Source organism: Eptatretus burgeri, chromosome 15 (genome assembly GCF_056783735.1).
Source record: "Eptatretus burgeri isolate ZD-2024b chromosome 15, Ebu_testis_v1, whole genome shotgun sequence".
NCBI classification, from domain to species: domain Eukaryota; kingdom Metazoa; phylum Chordata; class Myxini; order Myxiniformes; family Myxinidae; genus Eptatretus; species Eptatretus burgeri.
The window spans coordinates 819,716-841,053 of NC_140975.1; the positions used below are offsets into that span (position 1 = coordinate 819,716).

Here is a 21,338-nt window from a genome sequence, read left to right on the forward strand (position 1 = left end):
CGTGCGCATAAAAAAAAACACAAGCCCCACGTCTCGAAGGGTTCCCCACGCGAACACATGTGCTTTGCCCGTTGGAGCTTAACACACACGATCGCGTGGAGAACCCGTCCGGTCCAAATCCGTTTACCTGCCTAAACTTTGTCCGTCCGCGGGATCGGCAAATCCACCGCGTGCGTTTCCGGACCGGGACTTCACTCTCGCAAGCGAGCACGTGGTGGTCTCGTGCGTTGCACAGCACGAACCGCGTGCTCACTGCTGGGTGAACCCGGCACGGTCCTCGAAACAACTACAGCCGCTACCCGGCTTTCGTTCCTCTGTCGCCGTCGTCGCCATTCAACCCACGCACACCTGCGTGTTACGACGCTCACACTCCACACCATTACATTCACACCGGGAGACGCGGCTGCGTGCTCCCGCATGCCGACCGACATCTCCCTTACATACCACTCTCTCACACACACGGTCTCCCTTGCACTCAGCGACCTTGCACACGGCCGTTCACTCACGCGTGCCTCACCACTCACACAAACCATACTACTTACACACGCGGGGGCACTCACCCGCGGTGCCTCATCCACACTCCGTGCCTCACTCACACACGCGGGAGCACTCACCCGCGGTGCCTCACCCACACACGGCGTGCTGGGAAGCACGTACTCTGGCACCATCGCCACCACACCACTCACACACGGGGTCGCCTCCACACACGGGGACGCACTCACGCCTTGCACCACACACACAGGGACAACCACACTGGGGATTCGTGTCCCCACAAGGGTCTCCGGGGCCTCTATACCCCCCAAGCTCTCCGTGCAACCGTTCGCAGCTCTCGTCCCCTCAACCTCGCAAAGCACGACCGAACCCACCTGGTCGTGACTCGCCTCAAGGGGGCATACTCCCTCCCCTCGTTCCTGGAGGAGGCCACCCAGGTGCTCGCACTGGGTCCCCACACGCTCCGCGAGCTCAACCTCACTATCCTCCACTACCTCCGTGTGTGTGTGCGTCACTTACCCCGTCTTCATCGTGTTGTCTCTCCTCTATTTTTTTTGTCTCCCGTGTCTCTATACATTTATAAGTTTCTGTTGTCCCCTCCTGTCTCTTCGTCTCCGCTTCTTTCTGGCGTCTTTCCCTTATCTTTATGTAGGTCAACCTTGCTTTCTCTTTAAGTCGCTCCCGTCCTTCCCTGTTTTTCACTCCTTGCTCTTTCACGATCTCCGCGTACCTCATCCTTGCTCTCCGTATTAATTGTTCTTTTCTCTCCCTCGCAATTACTTTCACCTCGTCTCTTGTCTCCCGAATTACTTTTTCCTTACCCGCCTCCACCGCGGGCCTGTCAGCCGTTGCACCCCCACCCAGCTCGTTTGCTCCCACACGTGGAGTCGCCATTTTTATCTCCCTGGTCACGGCCTTCATGCCCGCCTGCAGGCATCGGCCCATGTTCTGCGTCTCACCCCGGAGCTTTTTCATTTCTTCCTTCATGTTTGCTTCCATTCCGTTCATTTGTTTGTTCATTTCGTTTTTCATTCCATTTGTGTTTGTATCCATCTTTTCGTTCATTTGTTGTGTATTCGCATCCATCTTTTCGTTCATTCCTTTCATTTCGTTTGTCATTGCCGCCAGCATGGCGCATAGCTGGGCCATGTCGGGTGCGCTTGAGTGAGCCGTTTCGGCAGGGGTTGGGGAAGGGTTTTGGTGGAGAGGGGGGGGGGGAGGTGTCATACACCGCGGCCGCTGCCGCACCCATTTCGGGCTCTGGGTTCAGTTGGGCGAGTCCGTGTTCCTGCACAATCAACATTTCCTGCACGGGGATTCCATCCTGGACCATGGACTCTACATTACCACACATATACATTTCTAATACCCCCGGCTCCCGCTCGCCTTGAGACGCCATCTTGCTTCTCGTGAAGGGTTAATTTGAATCGCTCGTAATTTGGAGGGAATCGGGGGTCGCTTCTCTCACCCCTGGACCGATTCCCGTGAATTTAGCTGGAGACAGGAGAGCCCGTTTTCCTGTTCTCCGATACCAGTGCCGCGAGGAGGGCGATGGATTTGTATCGCACGACCTGACACCAGTGTTACGGATTCGCGCCCGCCGGCGTGCTGACGGCCACGTAACTCGAATCGCGGCACGTCGCCCACCGGACGGACAATCCAGTCGTGACCCTCTCGAACTAACGCCGGGAACCAGTCACGGGTGGACCTTTCGGTCTCACCGCGATCGAGCCGATCAGCCCCCGCGTGGGATAGGGTTGCTCGCTAAATTCGACCTACCTAAGTACCCACGCGGAGGGTAGACCGGGCGATCGCACCTCGCCGCAGGTCGACTTCGGACACGGGCCACTTAAGCGACCCGTTCCGTACTATCGGGATAACCGAGCGGTGTTATTCGTCGACCTCGACGGTTCGATTAATTATCGGGCGTATTCAGCCCACTACCAACCCTTTACGTGAAGCAAGATGAGGATTCAATGAAAGAAATGACGAAGCGAAGCGGGAAACAGTTCAACACAAAACACATTTATTCGCGCTGAACGGAAAGCACACATATTCAATTCCACCAAAAGCACATAGAAAAGAAAAACACAATGCAATTTACACAAAAAGCAAATGTAAAAGCGAAGACACAATGCAGATCTAATACCGATTACGCGAGCACACGGCAACACTTATACAAATTTACTTCACAGACGGCGCCGACAACACATACCCAAAACCGAGGAAAAGAATAGAGAACCCTCAAGGATGAGGCGGGCCTGAGGCTGAGACCGGGTCGGGCCTACCCGTCTGGTGATGAGACGCGGAGCGGCGATGGTGCCTCAACTCCGCGGGCCTCGCGGGCAGTGTCTGGTAGGGGGTGGGAAAGGGGCCCCCTTGGTCGCACTATCTCAGCGCGGGGGGAAACAGGAGGGGGTTGCTGATGCTCGGGGTATAGAGGATTCCTACTCTGCCTCGAGTCCCGCGACGAGCGTCTCCACCTCGACCAGGTCGCGCCGTCGGCCTCCCTGGGGTGCAGCTCCCTGCACGACGCGAGCACCCCCTCGTCTGCCCTCGCCGCCTCTCCACAGCTCCGTCCCCTCCGCTCCGACTCCAACGCACACGACGACGACCAGCTCCTTCTTGCTCCTTCTTCCCAACTCCACCGCCCGCGAAGTCTTAACTCTCTGTTCACTTGACTGACGAACGCGGTCGCTTATATCAGCCCCGTGGCTTCGCTCTCTCATCTTTGACCCCCTCCCTTCGACCTTTCACCTCGCTCCCCATTGGCCCGAGAAAAAGTGGGCGTGAATGCTTTTTGATCCATAAATTTGCATATATCGATCGCCCTCCAACGCCCTGGGGGCGGGGCCAAATCGCCCCTCGCTCACCGATTGGACGGAACAAAAGTGGGCGTGTGTCGTTTTTGATCCGTTTTTGAAGTGGAAAATCCGTGGTTTTGTACACGCTGTTCGGCGCGCACCCTGCACGAGTCCAACACCGGTACCCACAAGCGGCGCAAGAACGGTGGCGATGCGACGGTTGCGAGGTGTGACGTGAAGCGGCGCCGCGGTGGGTGGTTGATGTGGTGGTTGTAACAATGGCGGTTGGTCCAAATTAAAGATAGTAAAAGAAAAACGGCTATCCTGAAGAGTCGCAGCACGCATAAATGACATGTATTCCCACTAGACAACGGGTTTGGGCCTAACTACACATGTACTTACCGAGATACCTCACCAAAGGGACCTGAATGGTGGTTTGCGAATTTGGTAACCACAACAATATGTAAATGTGCTGTGAAGTTATTTTAATAGTCAGGTTTTCTTTTATTTAACAACACCAAACGATAACAACGCCATCTTCACTCCAATCCTGACGCCATGACGCTCGCGGCATTCTTCGCGCACTCACCAACAAGCGCGCGCGTGGGCAGAGTCAAGCGTAGGCATGGCGTCCCTCCTTAGCCAATTGGCAAGGAGCGGGCGTCTTCCCCGCCCCGTCTCCGACTCAACACGATCGCCATTAGACACGCGATCAGAGGTGAGGCGGTGGGCGGAACCACAAACCCTCCGCTCGGGACTCCGCCCAGGGGGGTGGGAGTTGCCCCGCCTACCGTGCCCCTCTCCAATGGAGGGCGGCCAAGGAATCATGCGATGGTTCCGACCAATGAGAAGGCAAGTGGCCATAAAAAGAGGGCCCTCCCACGAAGAGAGGACGAGAGATTTTCGGGAGGAGATTTTAGGAGAAGAGATTTTGCCACAGTCCTCGTCGTCGTCAGCCCTGGTCCTCCTCCGCCTCCGCCTCCGAATGATTGTGAGCTTGGGCGATCACCTCGACTCACCTCAACTGGGTTCGGCTGCGCTAGTCCGTCCTTGGGTGACCGGAGTTCCGGGAAAGAGTGGAGGCCAGCCGCGCGCTCGCGGCCAGGTAGCCAGCTACCCTGATCTTCAGCCCGACTGTCCTCAGGGCTGGAGATCCAAATAAAGATCAATTGGTCCGATTCTTTGGGTGTGTGTGCGTGTGTGTGTTTGTGGTGCCACTCTGGTAAGTAGTACAATGGATGCCTGGTACTATGGATGGCAACTCAATGAGCAAGGATATGCACCAGTCCCTTCTACAGACCCCATTGCACCAGACTACCTCCTGACGTTTGCCAGCTGCAACTGTGCGGGGGACTGCAGCTCACTCAGGTGCTGCTGTAAAAAGCAAGGAGTCAAGTGTATTTCTACTTGTGAGATCTGTCATGGTAACTCTTGCCTGAACATAAACCAGCTGGATGAGAAGAGGAGTGAGGAAGATACTGGCGAGTAGATGAATATGGTTGTAAAAGCTGACGAAGCAACATTTCCATTGAGCACAGTTCTGTTAAAATGTCAATAAAATACATTTTATATGATGGAGTGTTTTTTTTCTCAAAAAATAATGGTTGGAATCAATTCAGCACCCAAAAAAAACCCCAGTTAGACATCCCACAAGTCAATATTGGCAAAAGTTAATTTTCCAATTTTTTTCGCGCAGGCACTCTGAGCACCCGAACTTTGATTGGCTCCCCAGAATTTTCCACAAGGATTTGGGTTTGCACTTATCGATAGGTGTTAGTAGACACCTAGATGAATACATTAGTGAAGAAATTTTTTGGTAAGCAATTTTTTCACAGATGGTCAATACAATTTGCTAAAATTCCCCAACTACATTGAGAGATGAGACCAAAAGCGATGTATAGCATGATATCTCAAAAAGTTGTGGATGAGTTATGACAAAACGAAGTGGATGAGTTTGTTAGGTGACAAGAACAAGCAGTTTCGATTTTAGATAAGGTACGGATTTCGATCCAATCTATCAGTGGGAGACAAAATGTAAACTGTTCAGCTTGGCGAAACGGAATGGCACTCGATGGAGCCCACACCTCCACCACGTGCCATGCTATGAGAGATTTTTCATTCTGTCTATCTGTCTGTCTGTCTCTCAATCGCCTTCAAGTTACAATTTTAAACCGATCTTCATGAAACTTCACCACATGGTAGAGTTCGTCAAAAGAAAGAAGCCGATTATTTTTGAGGCCGAAGGTCAACAACTTTGTCAAATTTCTGAAATCCTCAATTTTCATCCCATTGATGAGAAATTTGAACAGGATTTGCACATCAGGTCACTGAATTCAACCACCAATTATTTTTGAGGCAACTTAGGCCAAAAGGTCAACATAGGCCAAAGGTCAATATCAGCCAAATTTCTAAAATTGTCAATTTTCATCTGATTGACTTGAAATTTGAAGAGGATTTGCATATTTGGTCATTGAATTCAACCACCAATTATTTATAAGGTCAAATTTCATTTATGGATATCGCAAGTATCGTGCTTTGCACGACATCTTTTTCTTGTTTGTTCCCCACGCCACTGTGGACGGAGGTTATGTTTTCACCCGTCTGTTTGTCTGTCCGTGAACAGGATATTTCAAAAAGTTGAAGACAGATTTGAACGAAATTCTGTGGACAGGTTGGGTGTGTGACAAGGACGAATCGATTCAATTTTGGTGAAGAATCGGATCCGGATCCACATCAGAGAATTTTTAAAACGATTCTTCACCATTGAGTGATAGGGATAAAACCTGCAGCGAATCATTTTGCTTTCATGTGGTAATATGTAAATATGCATCACATGATGTATCAAAAGGATGGATTTGAATGAAACTTGGTGGATGGGTTGGGAGTGTGACGAAGACAAATCAAATCGATTTTGGTGAAAATCCAAATACGGATCCAGATACGAGATTTTTTTAGAGTGAATCTTCACCATTGAGAGATGGGACCAAAAACGATATGGAGCATGATATTTAAAAGACTTGTGAACGACTTGTGGACGACTTGTGACCAAACCTGGTGGATGAGTTGGTTTGGAGGCAAGAACTAGTCGATTATATTTTGGTTCAGGTCCGGATTCAGATCAAGCCAATGAGTGGGATACAAAACGTAAACTGTTCAGCCTGGCCAAGGTATGCACTCTTCCAAGTACAGTTGTATTTTGTTTGTGTGTTTCTTTGTGTGTTGGTTTGTGCCTTACACCTCAAATTTTGAGTGTAGGTACTTCAGCATCTCGGCAAGGCTTTAAGCTCCCATACATTGGCCTTGCCGTCCGTTTTGAGACCACCAAAGGCTGCTTTAAAGTGTATATTGGGATGTGGGGTCAGGCAGTTCCACCACCAGCCCACAACCAAAAGGTAACCACAATGAGGCAAATAACTCCACACTTTTCAATGTCCAACACATCCAGAAACCACCGCCAGATGGAGCTAACCCAGCCGGGCAGACCTGGGAATCCCCCTCCCCCCTCACCTCCTTTCCTGGCAGCATTAGGTTGTCCCTGCTCGTATTTAAATAAATATAAATGGTTCAAAAGTACATTTATCGAATGCAGGATGTGAAATGATAAGTCGGAAATAGGCACTGGGTACTGATGTGTTAATCGATCATAATCATCGATTATATCTCTGGGTGGATGGTAATAATAATAATAATTATATAATACCAGAAGGCTCACCTCAGGCTTGTCCCAAAACTCAGGATTCCGATGAAGGGAGAATATGTTGACTCCAATTATTGTACCTGTGAGAATACCAAGCATTCCTGGGTTGGTTGATTTGGGACAAGATTACTTGACATTGAAATGATACAAAAGTGAAAGAATAATCATTGCATGATAATGTAAATATTGTTACGGTGGCCGGGGGTCGGCCGCCAACCGACCGCTCTGAACGGAGCCGCAAGTCGAGTCGGCCTGACCGATCACCCGGAATATAGATCGCCGCCCGGATAACTCCGAGCGACGGGTCCTTGTACAAGAACCGAAATACGCCAATGGGCAGATCACGTGGGGTAGGGTCGATTGCCAATCTTTAATGTACCTAAATACCCACGTGATCCAACTACCGGGGTATTCCACCCTCGACGGAACTCGTACGGAACAAACCGCCGAGGCGAGCCTATCCCGTTCGCGATTCCGAGCGGCTTAATCGCCGAGAACCGTCAGTCCAAATGTCCCCCTTTTACGGCAAACCAACGGCTTTCTAACTCCCAACACACGAAATGCTCAGTCAATGAAAGAATCGACTCGACGAGCTGAAAACATTTAACAATTGGGGTATTTATTAATAATAATGGGGAACTAGGGAAGCACGTAAGAGCAGAACTATACCGACTTTACGAAATGTGATGCAAACATTTAAGGCACACAAAGCACTAAACAATTTCCTACTTATTAGACGGGCCCACGGACACACGTACGCACACACACACACCCAAGTAATGGTGGCTGGGGCCTTTAATAGCGAGCTCCAGCTCGGAGGATAGGTGAGCTGAAACCCAGAACCTATCTTGAACCTCTCCACCTCGTGTGGTCTTCAAGTTGTTCGGACCCGGGCTCCAGCGAGAGCGAGCTGGACCCAATCCCCATGAGCCGCGATCCTCCCCGAGCTCCAGCGAATCCTCCCCGCTTCTCAACACGTGCTGGTGAGACGAGGCGCCGATCCTTCGCGTTGATGCGTCGCTTCCCTGAGGAATCATCTCCAAGATGAGGTCGATGAGTCGCACCAAGCCGGGAACCAAACGAAGAACAACGAGCTCCACGAACCAAGAAGAAGAAGAAGAAGAAGAAGAAGAAGAAGAAGAAGAAGAAGAAGAAGAAGAAGAAGAAGAAGAAGAAGAAGGAGAAGAAGAAGAAGAAGGAGAAGAAGAAGAAGAAGAAGGAGAAGAAGAAGAAGAAGAAGAAGAAGAAGAAGAAGAAGAAGAAGAAGAAGAAGAAGAAGCCACCATTCGCAGCTCGAGCTGAGCAACTGGCTCAACTTTCTTCAAAACAAAGCAGCTCTCCAAAAAGCCTACCGAGCCAAGCAGGACCCGAAGCTCTGCTGAACAACTCCTCTGCAGAAGCAAAAATCTACCGAAGACCTCAACCCTAACCCAAGCCAAACAGGACCCGAAGGTCTGCTGAACGACACCCCTCAACTCCGAACACGAACAAAAGAAAGGATCTCCTCTTTATCCTTCCCCCCCTCCCCCGCACCCGGCGTGACTCATGTCCTCGTGATCCATCCCCCGCTCAACCACGGGTGGGAGGGAGTTGTTGACATCATGAATCGCAGGACGGAAGGGCTCTTCTTCCTCTTCGCAGAAGAGGGGGGAGGGACGTCTCCATTGTGTTGGGATCGCTCTTTAACTATTAAATTAAATCACGCAGCGCATCTAATCGATTTCTGAACATTTAAACCATGGAAGGTGAGCTATCTCGGGAACAAGCACTTATCGACACAGCCGAATAAAGGAACCTGTATGTTGTGTGCAATCGAATTCCAAATTCGTAACAATATAAATCTGGAATCAGCTCAGAAATGCATAAGTGTGCTATCTTACTGATCTTTTAACTCACCAAGGTGATAAATGAAGTTTGAAGAATGACAAAGGTCATTATAATCCATCTTGCCTTTGCTAATCCACATTCCAAAGGTCACTTACTACAGGTAGAGCTTGTTCGGCAGGTAATACAAAGGAGGGAATCCAGTCTGAACATTGGTACTATTTTTATTTTTATCTTTTCGACCTCGGCCAACTATTTTTAGAGATAATATGGATTAGGGTTAGTCAGACCACCTCTCTGATTCCTCCTCCACATCCTCAAGGATGGTGGCCGATTTGTTTTCCATCACCTATACTGAGGTTTCTCTCTCGCTGCTCTTTCATCACTCAATTCCTCGAGGATGCACACATTCTTCCAGAAACCCTAATCCTTGTGCACCCCCAAACTCTAGGATCCACCACTTTGCTCCACTACTCTGGCTCCTCTTTTTTCTCACTTTTGAAACCTCTTTCCTGAGGTTGTTCAAGTCCACTCTTCTGTCAAGGAATTCAACTTGGACATGCACCACAGTTTCAGGTCCTTATCCATCCCTCCCCATGATCCCTTCTATCCTCATTTCCCCTCCCATACCTCCCCTCATCTATTTGCAGGTTGCTTCATTTCCTTCTCTCTTGTGTCACCTCCTCTTGTTCATTCATTGCCGTGTTGTCCCACTGTGAGTGTGTTGTCTTACACCCTCTGCCACCTTACTCTTTCATGAGCCTAGATTTAACGTAAAAAAATACCCCAGAACCAACATTTTAACAACACAAACAACATTTTATACTAATAAATAATCCAAGTCCCAACCAGTTTCAAATTGTGCTTACCTTCTGGGATCTGACTGGATTTGGTGTATTCAAACCAACAAGTCATCGGTTTTGAAAAACTTAACTGTCACAAATCTCACAATGTGAAAAAGGTTAATCGCACCTTTGGGTACTTCACGTCCATCCAGGAAGGTGATCGATTTGTCCAGGAGGCGCGATATCCTAGGTATGGGTGGAAAAAGCCGCAGGCACTCGCGGACACACATTGTGATGTATGGCTGCTTGGCGAGTTCACTCCTGAAAGGACCGACATGGCACCGTTTAGGGTGTTCGATCAGGATATGGATATTATGAGAGTGTTGATTCAAATGAAGTGTACCGGTAACCTGGCTGTAGAACCTTCCGAGGGTGTGTGAGTACACAGGTTGGTAACTTCAAATGGGTTTGGAATGCCCACAAACCAGCAACCTTGAAGTCACAAACCATCCAAGATTGACATCTAAATAGCCCTGTGTATTTACTTTTCTGTCATGCAGGAAGTGACCTCACGTTCACGGAAGTGATGTCACATTCGTCACTGACAGGGAGCACATGCAATATCAGTACTCGCGCCATTCGCCATTTTGTTTCCAATCGGGAGAGGTGAATCCATGCCATCCAGAACTTTTACAACACGCATCTGAATTTGGGTTCATTGCATGACCATTCTGATTGTTTTTACAACTACAAATCTGGAAGTGAGACATCAGTAATTTCTATTTGCAGTAATGTTTGTGTATATATATATATATATATATATATATATATATATATATATATATATATATATATATATATATATATATATATATATTTATATGTTTTTTTGTTTGTAAAGTTTTTTATGAAATAAAAAGTAATATTTGGATTGTCTGCTGATACAGACAGACACCGCTCTTCATGGAGATGGGTATACCTGTGTGGAGTGTTACCTTGCTCACCGAACGGAGTGCTAAATAACACGAGGTGACAAGATGGCAGTTTTGCTATCACACAGCCTGTTTATATTATTTCAGCTCCACATTTTCTCAATGTCATGCTCACCAATCTGGTGATGAGGATGAAGAGATTACATTTTGTGCCTCAGTCCTGCACTGTTCCTGGTGCTCTGGGTGCTGGGCCAGGGTTACCAAGCACCAGGCCAAAGCAGTCGCGGTCGTGTCATGACCAGCAACCATGAAGGTGTCCACTTCAGCGCGAATTGCATCATCTGGCAGTGGCCGGCCATCTTTATCCTGCATATACAAAAACAAACGACACCTCAGCACCCTTAACTCAATATCACAACCATCACCACCACCACACCTCAGCACCCTTAACTCAATATCACAACCACCACCACCATGCCTCAGCACCTCCACAACTCAATATCATCACCATCTGCACCATTCAGCACCTCCACTCGTAGCCAGATATGCCTCCAAACCACTCAAACTACCCAAAAGAACTGTAACACATCTCAGAGCACATGCTGCTCATCAAAACAAGATGATCGATAAGACACAACTGCATTCGGACGTGGGGACACGAAGGGTCAAATTAAATGTTAGGGTAGGGACATCCTGGACACATAGAGACATCCTATCCAGCGAGTTGTGCAGACACACTTTGTCTGCAATAAACACTTTCATTGGTCGTGCACATCTTGTGTATAAATATATCTGTTCAACCCGTCGCATATTTATCATAAGTTTCAGAGAGATGTGGAACGATGCCTACCTGTGCAGCGAGGGTGGAACGATGCCTGCCTGTGCAGCGAGGGTGGAATGATGCCTACCTGTGCAGCAAGGGTGAAATTATGCCTTCCTGTGCTGCAGCGAGGGTGGAACGATGCCTTCCTGTGCTGCAGCGAGGGTGTAACGATGCCTACCTGTGCAGTGATGGGGAATGAAGCTTACCTGTGCAGCAAGGGTACAATGATGCCTACCTGTGCAGCGAGGGTGCAATGATGCCTACCTGTGCAGCGAGGGTGAAATGATGCTTACCTGTGCAGCGAGGGTGAAATTATGCCGACCTGTGCAGCGAGGGTGGAATGATGCCAACCTTGCAGAGAGGGTGTAATGATGCCTACCTGTGCATCAAGGGTGCAATGATGCCTACCTGTGAAGCAAGGGTGCAATGATGCCCCCCCTGTGCAGCGAGGGTGGAACGATGCCTACCTGTGCAGCGAGGCTGCATTGATGCCTACCTATGCAGCGGGGATGCAATGATGACTACCTTTGCAGTTAGGGTGCAATGATGCCTACCTGTGCAGCGAGGGTGCAATGATGCCTACCTGTGCAGCGAGGGTGCAATGATGCCTACCTGTGCAGCGAGGAGGATGTCCAGAAAATCGAGCCGTTTATTAGTTTTCATTTGTTCATTTCCATCGACTTCTTGCCCCCCATTCACTCTTCCTGGAGATTGCATGGCAGCAAGCTCTCTCTGCCGCTCCCGTATCACATCGTCTGTACGTCCAGGAAAATGGGGCCAGGACAAGATGAATGAGAGAAGGAAGAAGTTCAAAACACATTGATCTTCATGGCACAATAACACACGTCACCACATGAAATGACCAGTTTGGGAGTGAACTTGTAACTTCGGAAAAGTCTACTCAAGCAACAATCTTGGAGGGTCTTTTTAGATCGAGGGATTATCATCAATGACATCTCTCTTTGAATAATGGTTGTCCCTTGAAAAGACTGTGTGTGTGTGTGTGTGTGTGTGTGTGTGTGTGTGTGTGTGTGTGTGTGTGTGTGTGTGTGTGTGTGTGTGTGTGTGTGTGTGTGTGTGTGTGTGTGTGTGTTATAACTTTGTCTTTTCTCAGGACAACCATTATTTAAAGAAAGATGTAGGGATGGTTTCACATGATCATTTCTTGTGACAATCCCAACGTAGTTTACATACTTTTTGGAGTAACATCCCTCCCTACATCCTTTTACATTTTAGAAATGCTTTTATTTATTGTATTCCACACCTGTAAAGCCTACGTCATCTGGCTTTGAGCTTGCAGATCATTAGTATTCGAGGCACAGGTAAGGGTTTTTTTTTGTATCCATAGTCGAGGCCTGTGGAAGAGCTGGACCACTGAATGGATCAGGATGTAACGGAACAAAATGAACAGTTGAAATAGGGAGGAAAACTAATAATGGTGTTAAAGAGAAAGATAGAGGGAGACTTGGACAAACAATGGGCATGGGAAGGAATAGGGGGCAGGAAAGGACAAGATGGATACAAAAGGAAGTTCACAGTAGGGGAAAAGAGCTGAAATTTAGAAGAAGTGCTTGGAGTGGGTGGGCTTAACAAGGGGAGAAAATATCATGGTTTCCACGGTGTCAACCTGAGCAAGATGTGAGTCAGGGGAGTCAGCCCACAGGGGAGAGCAGTACTCCATCAAGCTGTGAATGAAGGCCTTGTGGGTGGATAGGAGTTCTGGTGTGCCAAGGAAGGACAATGCATGATGGAAGATGCCCAGTCGGCAACTGGCTTTGGGGGCCATCTTTGAAATGTGGTTTTCCCAAGAAAGATCATGGCTGATCGTGAGACCGAGGTGTTTGAGTGACAACTTCCTGAAGAGAATTACAAAGAAATTTGAGAGGAGGATTTGCTCAGTGGTCCTTTTGGAGAGAGATAGTGAGTATGAGATTTGTCAGGATTGAAAGACATTCCATGCAGCTTGTGATCTTTTTTTCAAGGTCTGAAGAGAGGGAAGAGGCTGCAGCCTGCCTGTCTGAACAATGAGGGATGTTATTGCAGAGGATGGAGTCATCAGCAAATAGATAGAGAGGATTTTCCAGAGTCAGAGAGATCATCGATGAAGATCAGGAATCGGACTGGGACCAGCACACTGCCTTGGGGTACTCCAGCCTGGACAGGGAGTGAAGATGAAAGGGTTCTGTTGAGAGCCACACGTTGGTTACGAGAGTGGAGGAAGTGAGCAATCCATGATTGGAGTTGGCCTTGGATGCCATTGGCAGACAGTTTGTAGAGCAAGTAGTCCGGGAGCCAACCTGTGTACGAGGCTGTTTTAGGGTTGGACCTTACAGCCTCTGCTATAAAATTTTACACCCCCAGGATGTTTAGATATATGTTTGCAGTTCATGAAAACCAATGTTGGCAATTCATAAGCTCTTGCGAAAAATTTTGGCGGACGTTTTTGTTTGAGGAAGATTTGAAAAATTTGATAAAACAGCAATTGTCAATAAAATTTCTAAAAAAATTAAAAAATCACATTCATGAAAAATAAATGTGAACTAAATGTAAGAATTCAATCAGTACATTGTAAAATGACAAAAAAAAAAATTGCCTTTGTGGAAGTAAACCTCGTAAAAGTACATAATTTTGTGAAAAATGCCTTAAAAATAACGTTTTTTGAAGATGGCCTTTAGAACTTTTCTTATCATAGGCAGATGCTGCATTAGAATACTAATTTCTCTTAATGTGATATGAACATGGTATCCATGGCTAATTAAAACAGCAAATTTGAGTGAGTTCTATCAATTTTTAAAGAGAAAATTAACATTTTTGTCAACCAAAGTTACCCCTACCCACAAAATCCTCTTACTCTATTGAACACAGTTCGGTTAAGGTTTGCTGGATCCAGGTTGGGTACTTCACAGTTCACTCTTCCAAAGGAAAATTCAATGGTGTTTGGAGTGACATGGCCCTGGAGCAGACATACAACAATGAAGGGAAGACATCTCTGTTCAAAGGCATATCTCAGGCACCAGCTGCTCAAGATAAATATGTGAAGACAGCACCATTTCTCACAGCTGTATCAGAGAACATAAAGTCTATGGCTAATCTAGGCCAACAGGAATCTACTCATCATGGAGAAACACATAAGCAGGCAACAGAAGAACATATGCATGTTGAGGAGATCAAGAAAGTGATATGCCAGCAGATGATAAACCCATTCCAGTGTAACAACCAAGTGGATCTGCTCAATAGAGCAACTGGTGAGAAGGCTGCTTCGAAAGACTTGGTCCATGCTCAAGCTAAGGGCATGGAAGCCATTATGAAAGCAGAAGAGGTGGTCTCTATTAAGATTGAACCACTGAAGCTGGTAACTTTCTCCTCACAGAAGAAATCAAACCCATCAAGGAAACAGAGTTTAATCAGGATCTATCAAGATGAGACTGCAACTACACGTGTGCTGTGTTTCTATCGAGATGCCGACCCAGTCACAAGACAGATTGCATTTTCCCATGAGTGGACAGACTACCCATCATCCCTGTTTGAGGTTGATCCACGCTTAGCACAGGGGTTTGTAATGCGCAAAGGCAACAAGTCTGATTTCGTGGCAGTGCTAATTGCTGAAGCTGAGCAGGATGTTGTTTTACAGCTGCCATCATTACCACAGAGTGACCTATACACAGTTTATCTGGTAGACACAATGGCATTTGTAAATAAATACCAAAAAATGGGTGCAAAAACATTTGGTGAACTTCCCCAGCTGTATCTTCGCAAGCTCCTGCAGTTGAAACCTGAAATGTGCAACTGTGTCAATATCATTGGTGATCAGTATGATTTTGATGATAGCCATATTTGAAGGGTGATGAGCAGCAGAGGAGAAACCAGACAGACCAGGCAAGACAATTCTCACCATCCAAGAGTCTAGAAATTCTGGACTGGAATTTACTCATGAAGAATCCAAGAAATAAAGGAAATCTTCAGAACTTCATTGGCACTTCCCTTTGTGAGAGTCCTGAAGCTATTCCGGATAGAGTGACCATCATTCTTGGTGGTATGATGGAAAACAAAGGTCACACTCTTTCCATCACATCAGCATCAAGTTCAGTTCTGGACTTACCTTGTGAAGAACATGAAGAGGCAGACACAAGGATTATTGCTCATCTTGCATATTGTGTGGAATATCTTGATCACCATCGAGCTGTTGTGCATGCATCAGATACAGACATAATTATGCTGTGTATATATCACTTCTGCTGCTTGAACACATTGCAAGAACTCTGGATACAACGGCAGAATCAATACCTACCTATTCATGAGCTGGTAGAAGTGTTGAGCAAGAAGTACCAGAAAATCCTCTTGATGTCGCAGCTACACTTCTGTGCACATATGTGTTGTGTGGATGTGACACAGTGAGCTACCCATTCAGAAGGGGAAAAGAAGAGGTCAGGTCAGGTATGGGAGCATGTGCCAGAACAGCGCGTCGCTGCGTCCACTTTCCGCCGGTACTCCAGGGGCCTCCGTCTGGCCATCCCCCAGGCAGATGACAGGCCCATCCCCATCTCCTTGAGATGATGGTCAACCTGCTGCAACCATGAGGCACGTGGTCGGCCCACTGGCCTCCTCCACTCATGAGACTCCCTCGCTGAGAGAATCTGGTGAGCAGGATCAGCGTCAGGAAAACGAGCCACATGTCCATACAGCCGCAGCTGACGCTCATGGACTATGCAGGTAACAAATCTCATCCGAGTCTCTCTCAGCAACCGCTCGTTGGACACAAAATCCGACCAGCGATAGCCAAGGATTCTTCGAAGAGACCTGGTACAAAAGGAATTAAGTCTCCGTCTCAGATCCTTGGTCAAAGTCCAAGTCTCGCACCCATAGAGCAAGACTGGAAGTACCAAGGACCTGAAGACTCGGACTTTCATCCTCCCGCACAGGTACCGGCAGCGCCACACCCCATGATCCAGTGAATCCATGACTCCCCAGGCCTGACCCAGACGTCTATTGACCTCCGGCTCACAACCTGCGGAGACATGAATATCACTGCCAAGGTAAGTGAATCTATCCACGACCTCAACATCCTCACCACAAACAGACACAGACAGGACAGCAGCATCCAAGATGTCACCGAAAGCCTGGATCTTAGTTTTGACCCAAGAAATCCGTAATCCCAACGGCTCCGACTCCTCATTCAGCACCTCGAGGGCCCCCAAGAGGATGTCTAAAGTCTCCGCAAAGATGACTGCATCATCTGCAAAATCAAGGTCCGAGATCTTGACATTGCCAAACGATGCACCGCAACTTGATCTCTCCGACATCCTCCCTAAAATCCAGTCCATACAAGTGCTGAAAAGTGTGGGGGCAAGTACACATCCCTGACGAACTCCAGTAACAACTGGAAATAAGTCAGAGATGGTACCACCACACTTCACAGCACTCTCAGTACCAAAGTAGAGTTCAGACATCAGATCGATCAGTTTAGGTGGCACCCCACGAAGACCAAGAATCCTCCAGAGGACATCCCGATTCACTGAATCGAACGCTTTACAGAGATCAACATAGGCTGCAAGCAGCCCCTGCAGAAACTCTCGTCTGCGTTCGGTGAGGACACGAAGTGCAAGGATACGGTCAATCGTTGACCTCTTTGGTGTAAAGCCTGACTGCTCTGGATGCTGGTGCTCAAGCAGATGGTGGCGAACCCTATCAAGAATTATCCGAGCAAAGACCTTGCCCGGCACTGAGAGCAGCGTCACCCCTCGGTAGTTGTTGCAGTCTTGGCGATCACCCTTCCCTTTCCAGAGAGGGACAACAAGGCCCCTCTTCCAGTCAGTTGGGATGATGCCTGTGTTCCTGTGAAAAGAAGAGCGGCACAGGTTTCTCTGGGACTGATAGGAAACCTTCCCCACCTTGTTGATTTTGGAAGAGATAGTGAAATGGCAGCAACAGAATGTGTCATTGATGAGGCCAGAGTATACTGGACTGCTCTGCATGGCCAAAAAGGGTTCAGCTGTTTGGATACCCTCAGGCAGCATATGTTTGTCTCTTCAAAATTAGACCTTAGGTCACTGCCAGCAACAGAAGATGCGTTTTACTTCCTTGTTTTAAGAGCATTGTATCAATTGCTTCTGTATAGACGTGCACATCTCAGTGACCGAGCACTTCCCCCAGCCACAACATTTGGCAGAACCCTTATCAATGGAAAACTGGTCCCAATTCTCATGTCTAAGCCAGCCAAGCCAAACATAGACAAAACGGTGTCTTGCATGTGCAAATTATCCAAATGTCTGAAACGATGTTCATGCAAAAAGGCTGCTGTGCCTTGCTGAGTGACATGCATATGCCTTGGTCAGAGAGGTTCATGTGGTGGAGTTGTTTCAGAGAGTGACTCTTCCTCTGAAGAGGATGTTTCATGTCACAATATTGTGTTAATCCATTTCTAATTTTATCTTCCTTAAAACCATGGCATGTAAAAGTATGTTCTTGTTCCTGACCCCATTGATAGTCAAGCATTTCTGAGTTACATAAATCTTTTGTTGTTTGACATATAACCTTGTCAATTGTAGGTAGGTTAAATCTACACCAATTGTGATATAGGAAATGAACTCCTCTTTAATATGAGGGGTCATTTGTGTATATAGGTTTAGTGGTTATGATTTTAGGACAATATGAATTACCCCTACCCCCATCCTACATCTTCGCTTTTGCCAACATTTTGTTATCAGAGGGGGCTCGCAAAAGTGTTGACTGTGTTGTTGCGCAAGAGTTTCACCATTGCCAACATTGGTTTTCATATACTCAAAGGGTGTCTCTTTATGAAAATCAACACAAAAATTTTATAGCAGACCGGGCAATTTTTTTTTAATTTTGATCGGTTGGCTCCCGGACTAAAGGCAGGATGCCAGACTGCATCAAAAGCTCGAGATATATCCAGAGATGGTCCTGATTTCATGACTGATATTGTATGCCTCCATTATTGTTCGTTGAGTAGAAGCAGTAGCATGTCCAGGGTAGAGTGACCTGGTCTGAATCCAAGTTGAGGATCTGAGAAGAGGAAGGATTTCACATCAACTGCGATGATGAATTCCTTGTCCTTGCTGATGATTGGAAGTAAGCTAATTGGTCTGTAGTTGCAGGGATCTGTTTTTGCACCTTTTTATACAGGGCAGTAATGTTTGCTGATTTCCAAGCAGATGGCAGATGACTTTGAGCAAATGAGATAGTGAATAGAACAGAGAGAGGGTGAGCATGAGCAGAGGAGCAGGTTTTTAGGACACGTGGGCTGATTGTGGTCTAGGTGCTGATTTAGGACATTATGGTCGGGTTGTCGGCGACTAAACCGTCTCCCCCACCAGGTTTTCTGGTAAGGAGGGTGTTTGGATATGGACACCCAGCAGGATTAAAAACAAAACCTGTCAAAGGGCGGAGGAGCTCCTTGTGAGCCAACGGCCATCCATATCTAGTGCCCAACTGTGTCTGCGGACGTCCTCCTGCAGTTGGGTCACTTCTTATTAGGAGGTTGGTGGCAGAATTTGCACTCCGGCCACCGGAAAACCCTTCATTCCGCAAAACGCAAAAACGCAAAAAAATCTGAAAACCCACTGCGTGGGAGTACCTCCTGTGCAGCTTCCCTTCGCAGGGCAGCTCACCGGATGACGGGATTGGGGCAAAGCCTTCGGGACCCCCAATCTTTGATAGGAGGGAAACCACGGGGTAACATCCCTGGGTCAGATTGCGGGAGAGTGTGTCGGAGTGGTGCTGAGGTGTCGTCCACCAGACGGCGGTCTCCTTGGGTTAACCTGAGGCGGTCCCTTCGGGTGGGTGCCTGGAATGTCCTATCCCTAAGAGAGGATGATCACCTGTCTCTGTTATCATCTGAGCTCAAGCATTTGGACATCGGGATTGCAGCTCTCTCTGAGGTTCGGACACCGGATTGCGGCGAGATAATGGTGGGTGGTTACACCTACTATTGGTCTGGTCGCTCTGATGGTTACCATACCCAAGGAGTTGCTGTAGCTGTGTCCAATAAGCTGACCCCAATGATATTTGAGGTAACACCGGTCAACGAGCGTATTATGAGATTAAGGATTCGTCACTCCTTAGGTGTCATTTCCCTGGTCTCTGTTTATGCTCCGACTGAGGCGAGTGATCTCACCGTGAAGGATGCATTCTACGCCACACTCGAGTCTGTGGTTGATCAGTGCCCCAGACGAGATACACTTCTAGTCTTGGGGGATTTCAATGCATCGACTGGAACTGATAGGGACGGTTATGAGGTGTGTGTTGGTCCCCATGGGTCAGGAACTATGAACCAGAATGGCACTAAGTTCCTTGACTTTGCAAGAAGTCATGGACTTAGGGTGGCTGGTTCATGGTTTCAGCGCCCACAAGCTCATCGCTGGACTTGGTATTCCAACGCTGGCGGTGTGGCAAAGGAGATTGACCATGTCCTCATGACGGTCGTTGGAGGATGATCCAGAACTGCAGGGTCTACCGGAGTGCTCAGTTCCTCAATACTGACCACAGGCTTGTTGTAGCAACTCTAAAGCTGCACCTTAAATCCTGGAGAATGGTACCATCCCAGCCGAGGCTGGATGTTGCCAAGCTCAGGGATGAGAGAGTAGCTGAGGAGTTTGCGAACAGGCTGAGTGGACACTTGGGGGTCTGGGTGCTTTGGGGGTCCTGAAGAGTTGTGGAGCGCCTTCAAGACCACCGTCCTTGATGTTGCCGGTGGATGCCTTGGAGCTCACCGCAGGGCAAAGAAGAATTTTGTCTCTCAAGGGACACTGGATACCATTGACCAGAGTCGCAGGGCCAGGCTGAATGGCAGAGCTGAGCTGTTCAGGGAGCTGAGGCGTAAAACTGTACGTGCACTGAGGGTGGACAAGGAGGCCTATGTGCGAGGAATCTGTGAGGGGGTAGAGCATCACCTGTGGACAGGTGATTCTCATCCCGCTTACAGGGGAATTCGCGCATTACGTTCATCCAAGCCCATCCCTCGGAGCACTACAGTTCGAGCAGAGAATGGTAGGCTCTTGACAGAGGAGTCTGAAGTGAAGGCCCGCTGGGCCGGTTACTTTGAGCGGTTGTACCAGGCTGATCCCCCAACTGTCGAGTTGGACGTCAAGGGTGTTACAATCCCTGTTGCTGACCCTCAAATCAACTGTGGTCCACCTACGCTTGTGGAAACACGGGCTGCGGTGAACCAGTTGAAACGGGGCAAAGCTCCAGGGATCTGTGGCATCCATGCCGAACTTCTCAAGGCTGGTGGAAATGCTGCACTCGTGTCGTTGCATGCAGTTTTGTGCTCTGCCTGGAACACAGGCATCATCCCAACTGACTGGAAGAGGGGCCTTGTTGTCCCTCTCTGGAAAGGGAAGGGTGATCGCCAAGACTGCAACAACTACCGAGGGGTGACGCTGCTCTCAGTGCCGGGCAAGGTCTTTGCTCGGATAATTCTCGATAGGGTTCGCCACCATCTGCTTGAGCACCAGCGTCCAGAGCAGTCAGGCTTTAGACCAAAGAGGTCAACGATTGACCGTATCCTTGCACTTCGTGTCCTCACCGAACACAGACGAGAGTTTGGGCAGGGGCTGCTTGCAGCCTATGTTGATCTCTGTAAAGCGTTCGATTCAGTGAATCGGGATGTCCTCTGGAGGATTCTTGGTCTTCGTGGGGTGCCACCAAAACTGATCGATCTGATGTCTGAACTCTACTCTGGTACTGAGAGTGCTGTGAAGTGTGGTGGTACCATCTCTGACTTATTTCCAGTTGTTACTGGAGTTCGTCAGGGATGTGTACTTGCCCCCACACTTTTCAGCACTTGTATGGACTGGATTCTAGGGAGGATGTCGGAGAGATCAAGTTGCGGTGCGTCGTTTGGGAATGTCAAGATCTCGGACCTTGACTTTGCAGATGATGCAGTCATCTTTGCGGAGACTTTAGACATCCTCTTGGGGGCCCTCGAGGTGCTGAATGAGGAGTCGGAGCCGTTGGGATTAC

At 48.2% G+C, this 21,338-nt stretch overlaps 1 protein-coding gene across 9 annotated transcripts in view; it reads right to left on the reverse strand.

The window, feature by feature from the left end:
* LOC147011290 (cytochrome P450 4B1-like) overlaps positions 1 to 21,338 on the reverse strand; it is a 93,801-nt gene that overhangs the window by 23,583 nt on the left and 48,880 nt on the right. For all 9 annotated transcript variants that reach the window (XM_085857375.1, XM_085857376.1, XM_085857374.1 and 6 more), the window contains 4 exons: positions 11,970 to 12,112; positions 10,710 to 10,900; positions 9,790 to 9,923; positions 7,009 to 7,073 (listed from right to left, as the gene is read on the reverse strand). In XM_085857375.1, the coding sequence (XP_085713501.1) occupies positions 7,009 to 7,073; positions 9,790 to 9,923; positions 10,710 to 10,900; positions 11,970 to 12,112 (533 nt within the window). The remainder of the gene's footprint in view (positions 1 to 7,008; positions 7,074 to 9,789; positions 9,924 to 10,709; positions 10,901 to 11,969; positions 12,113 to 21,338) is intronic.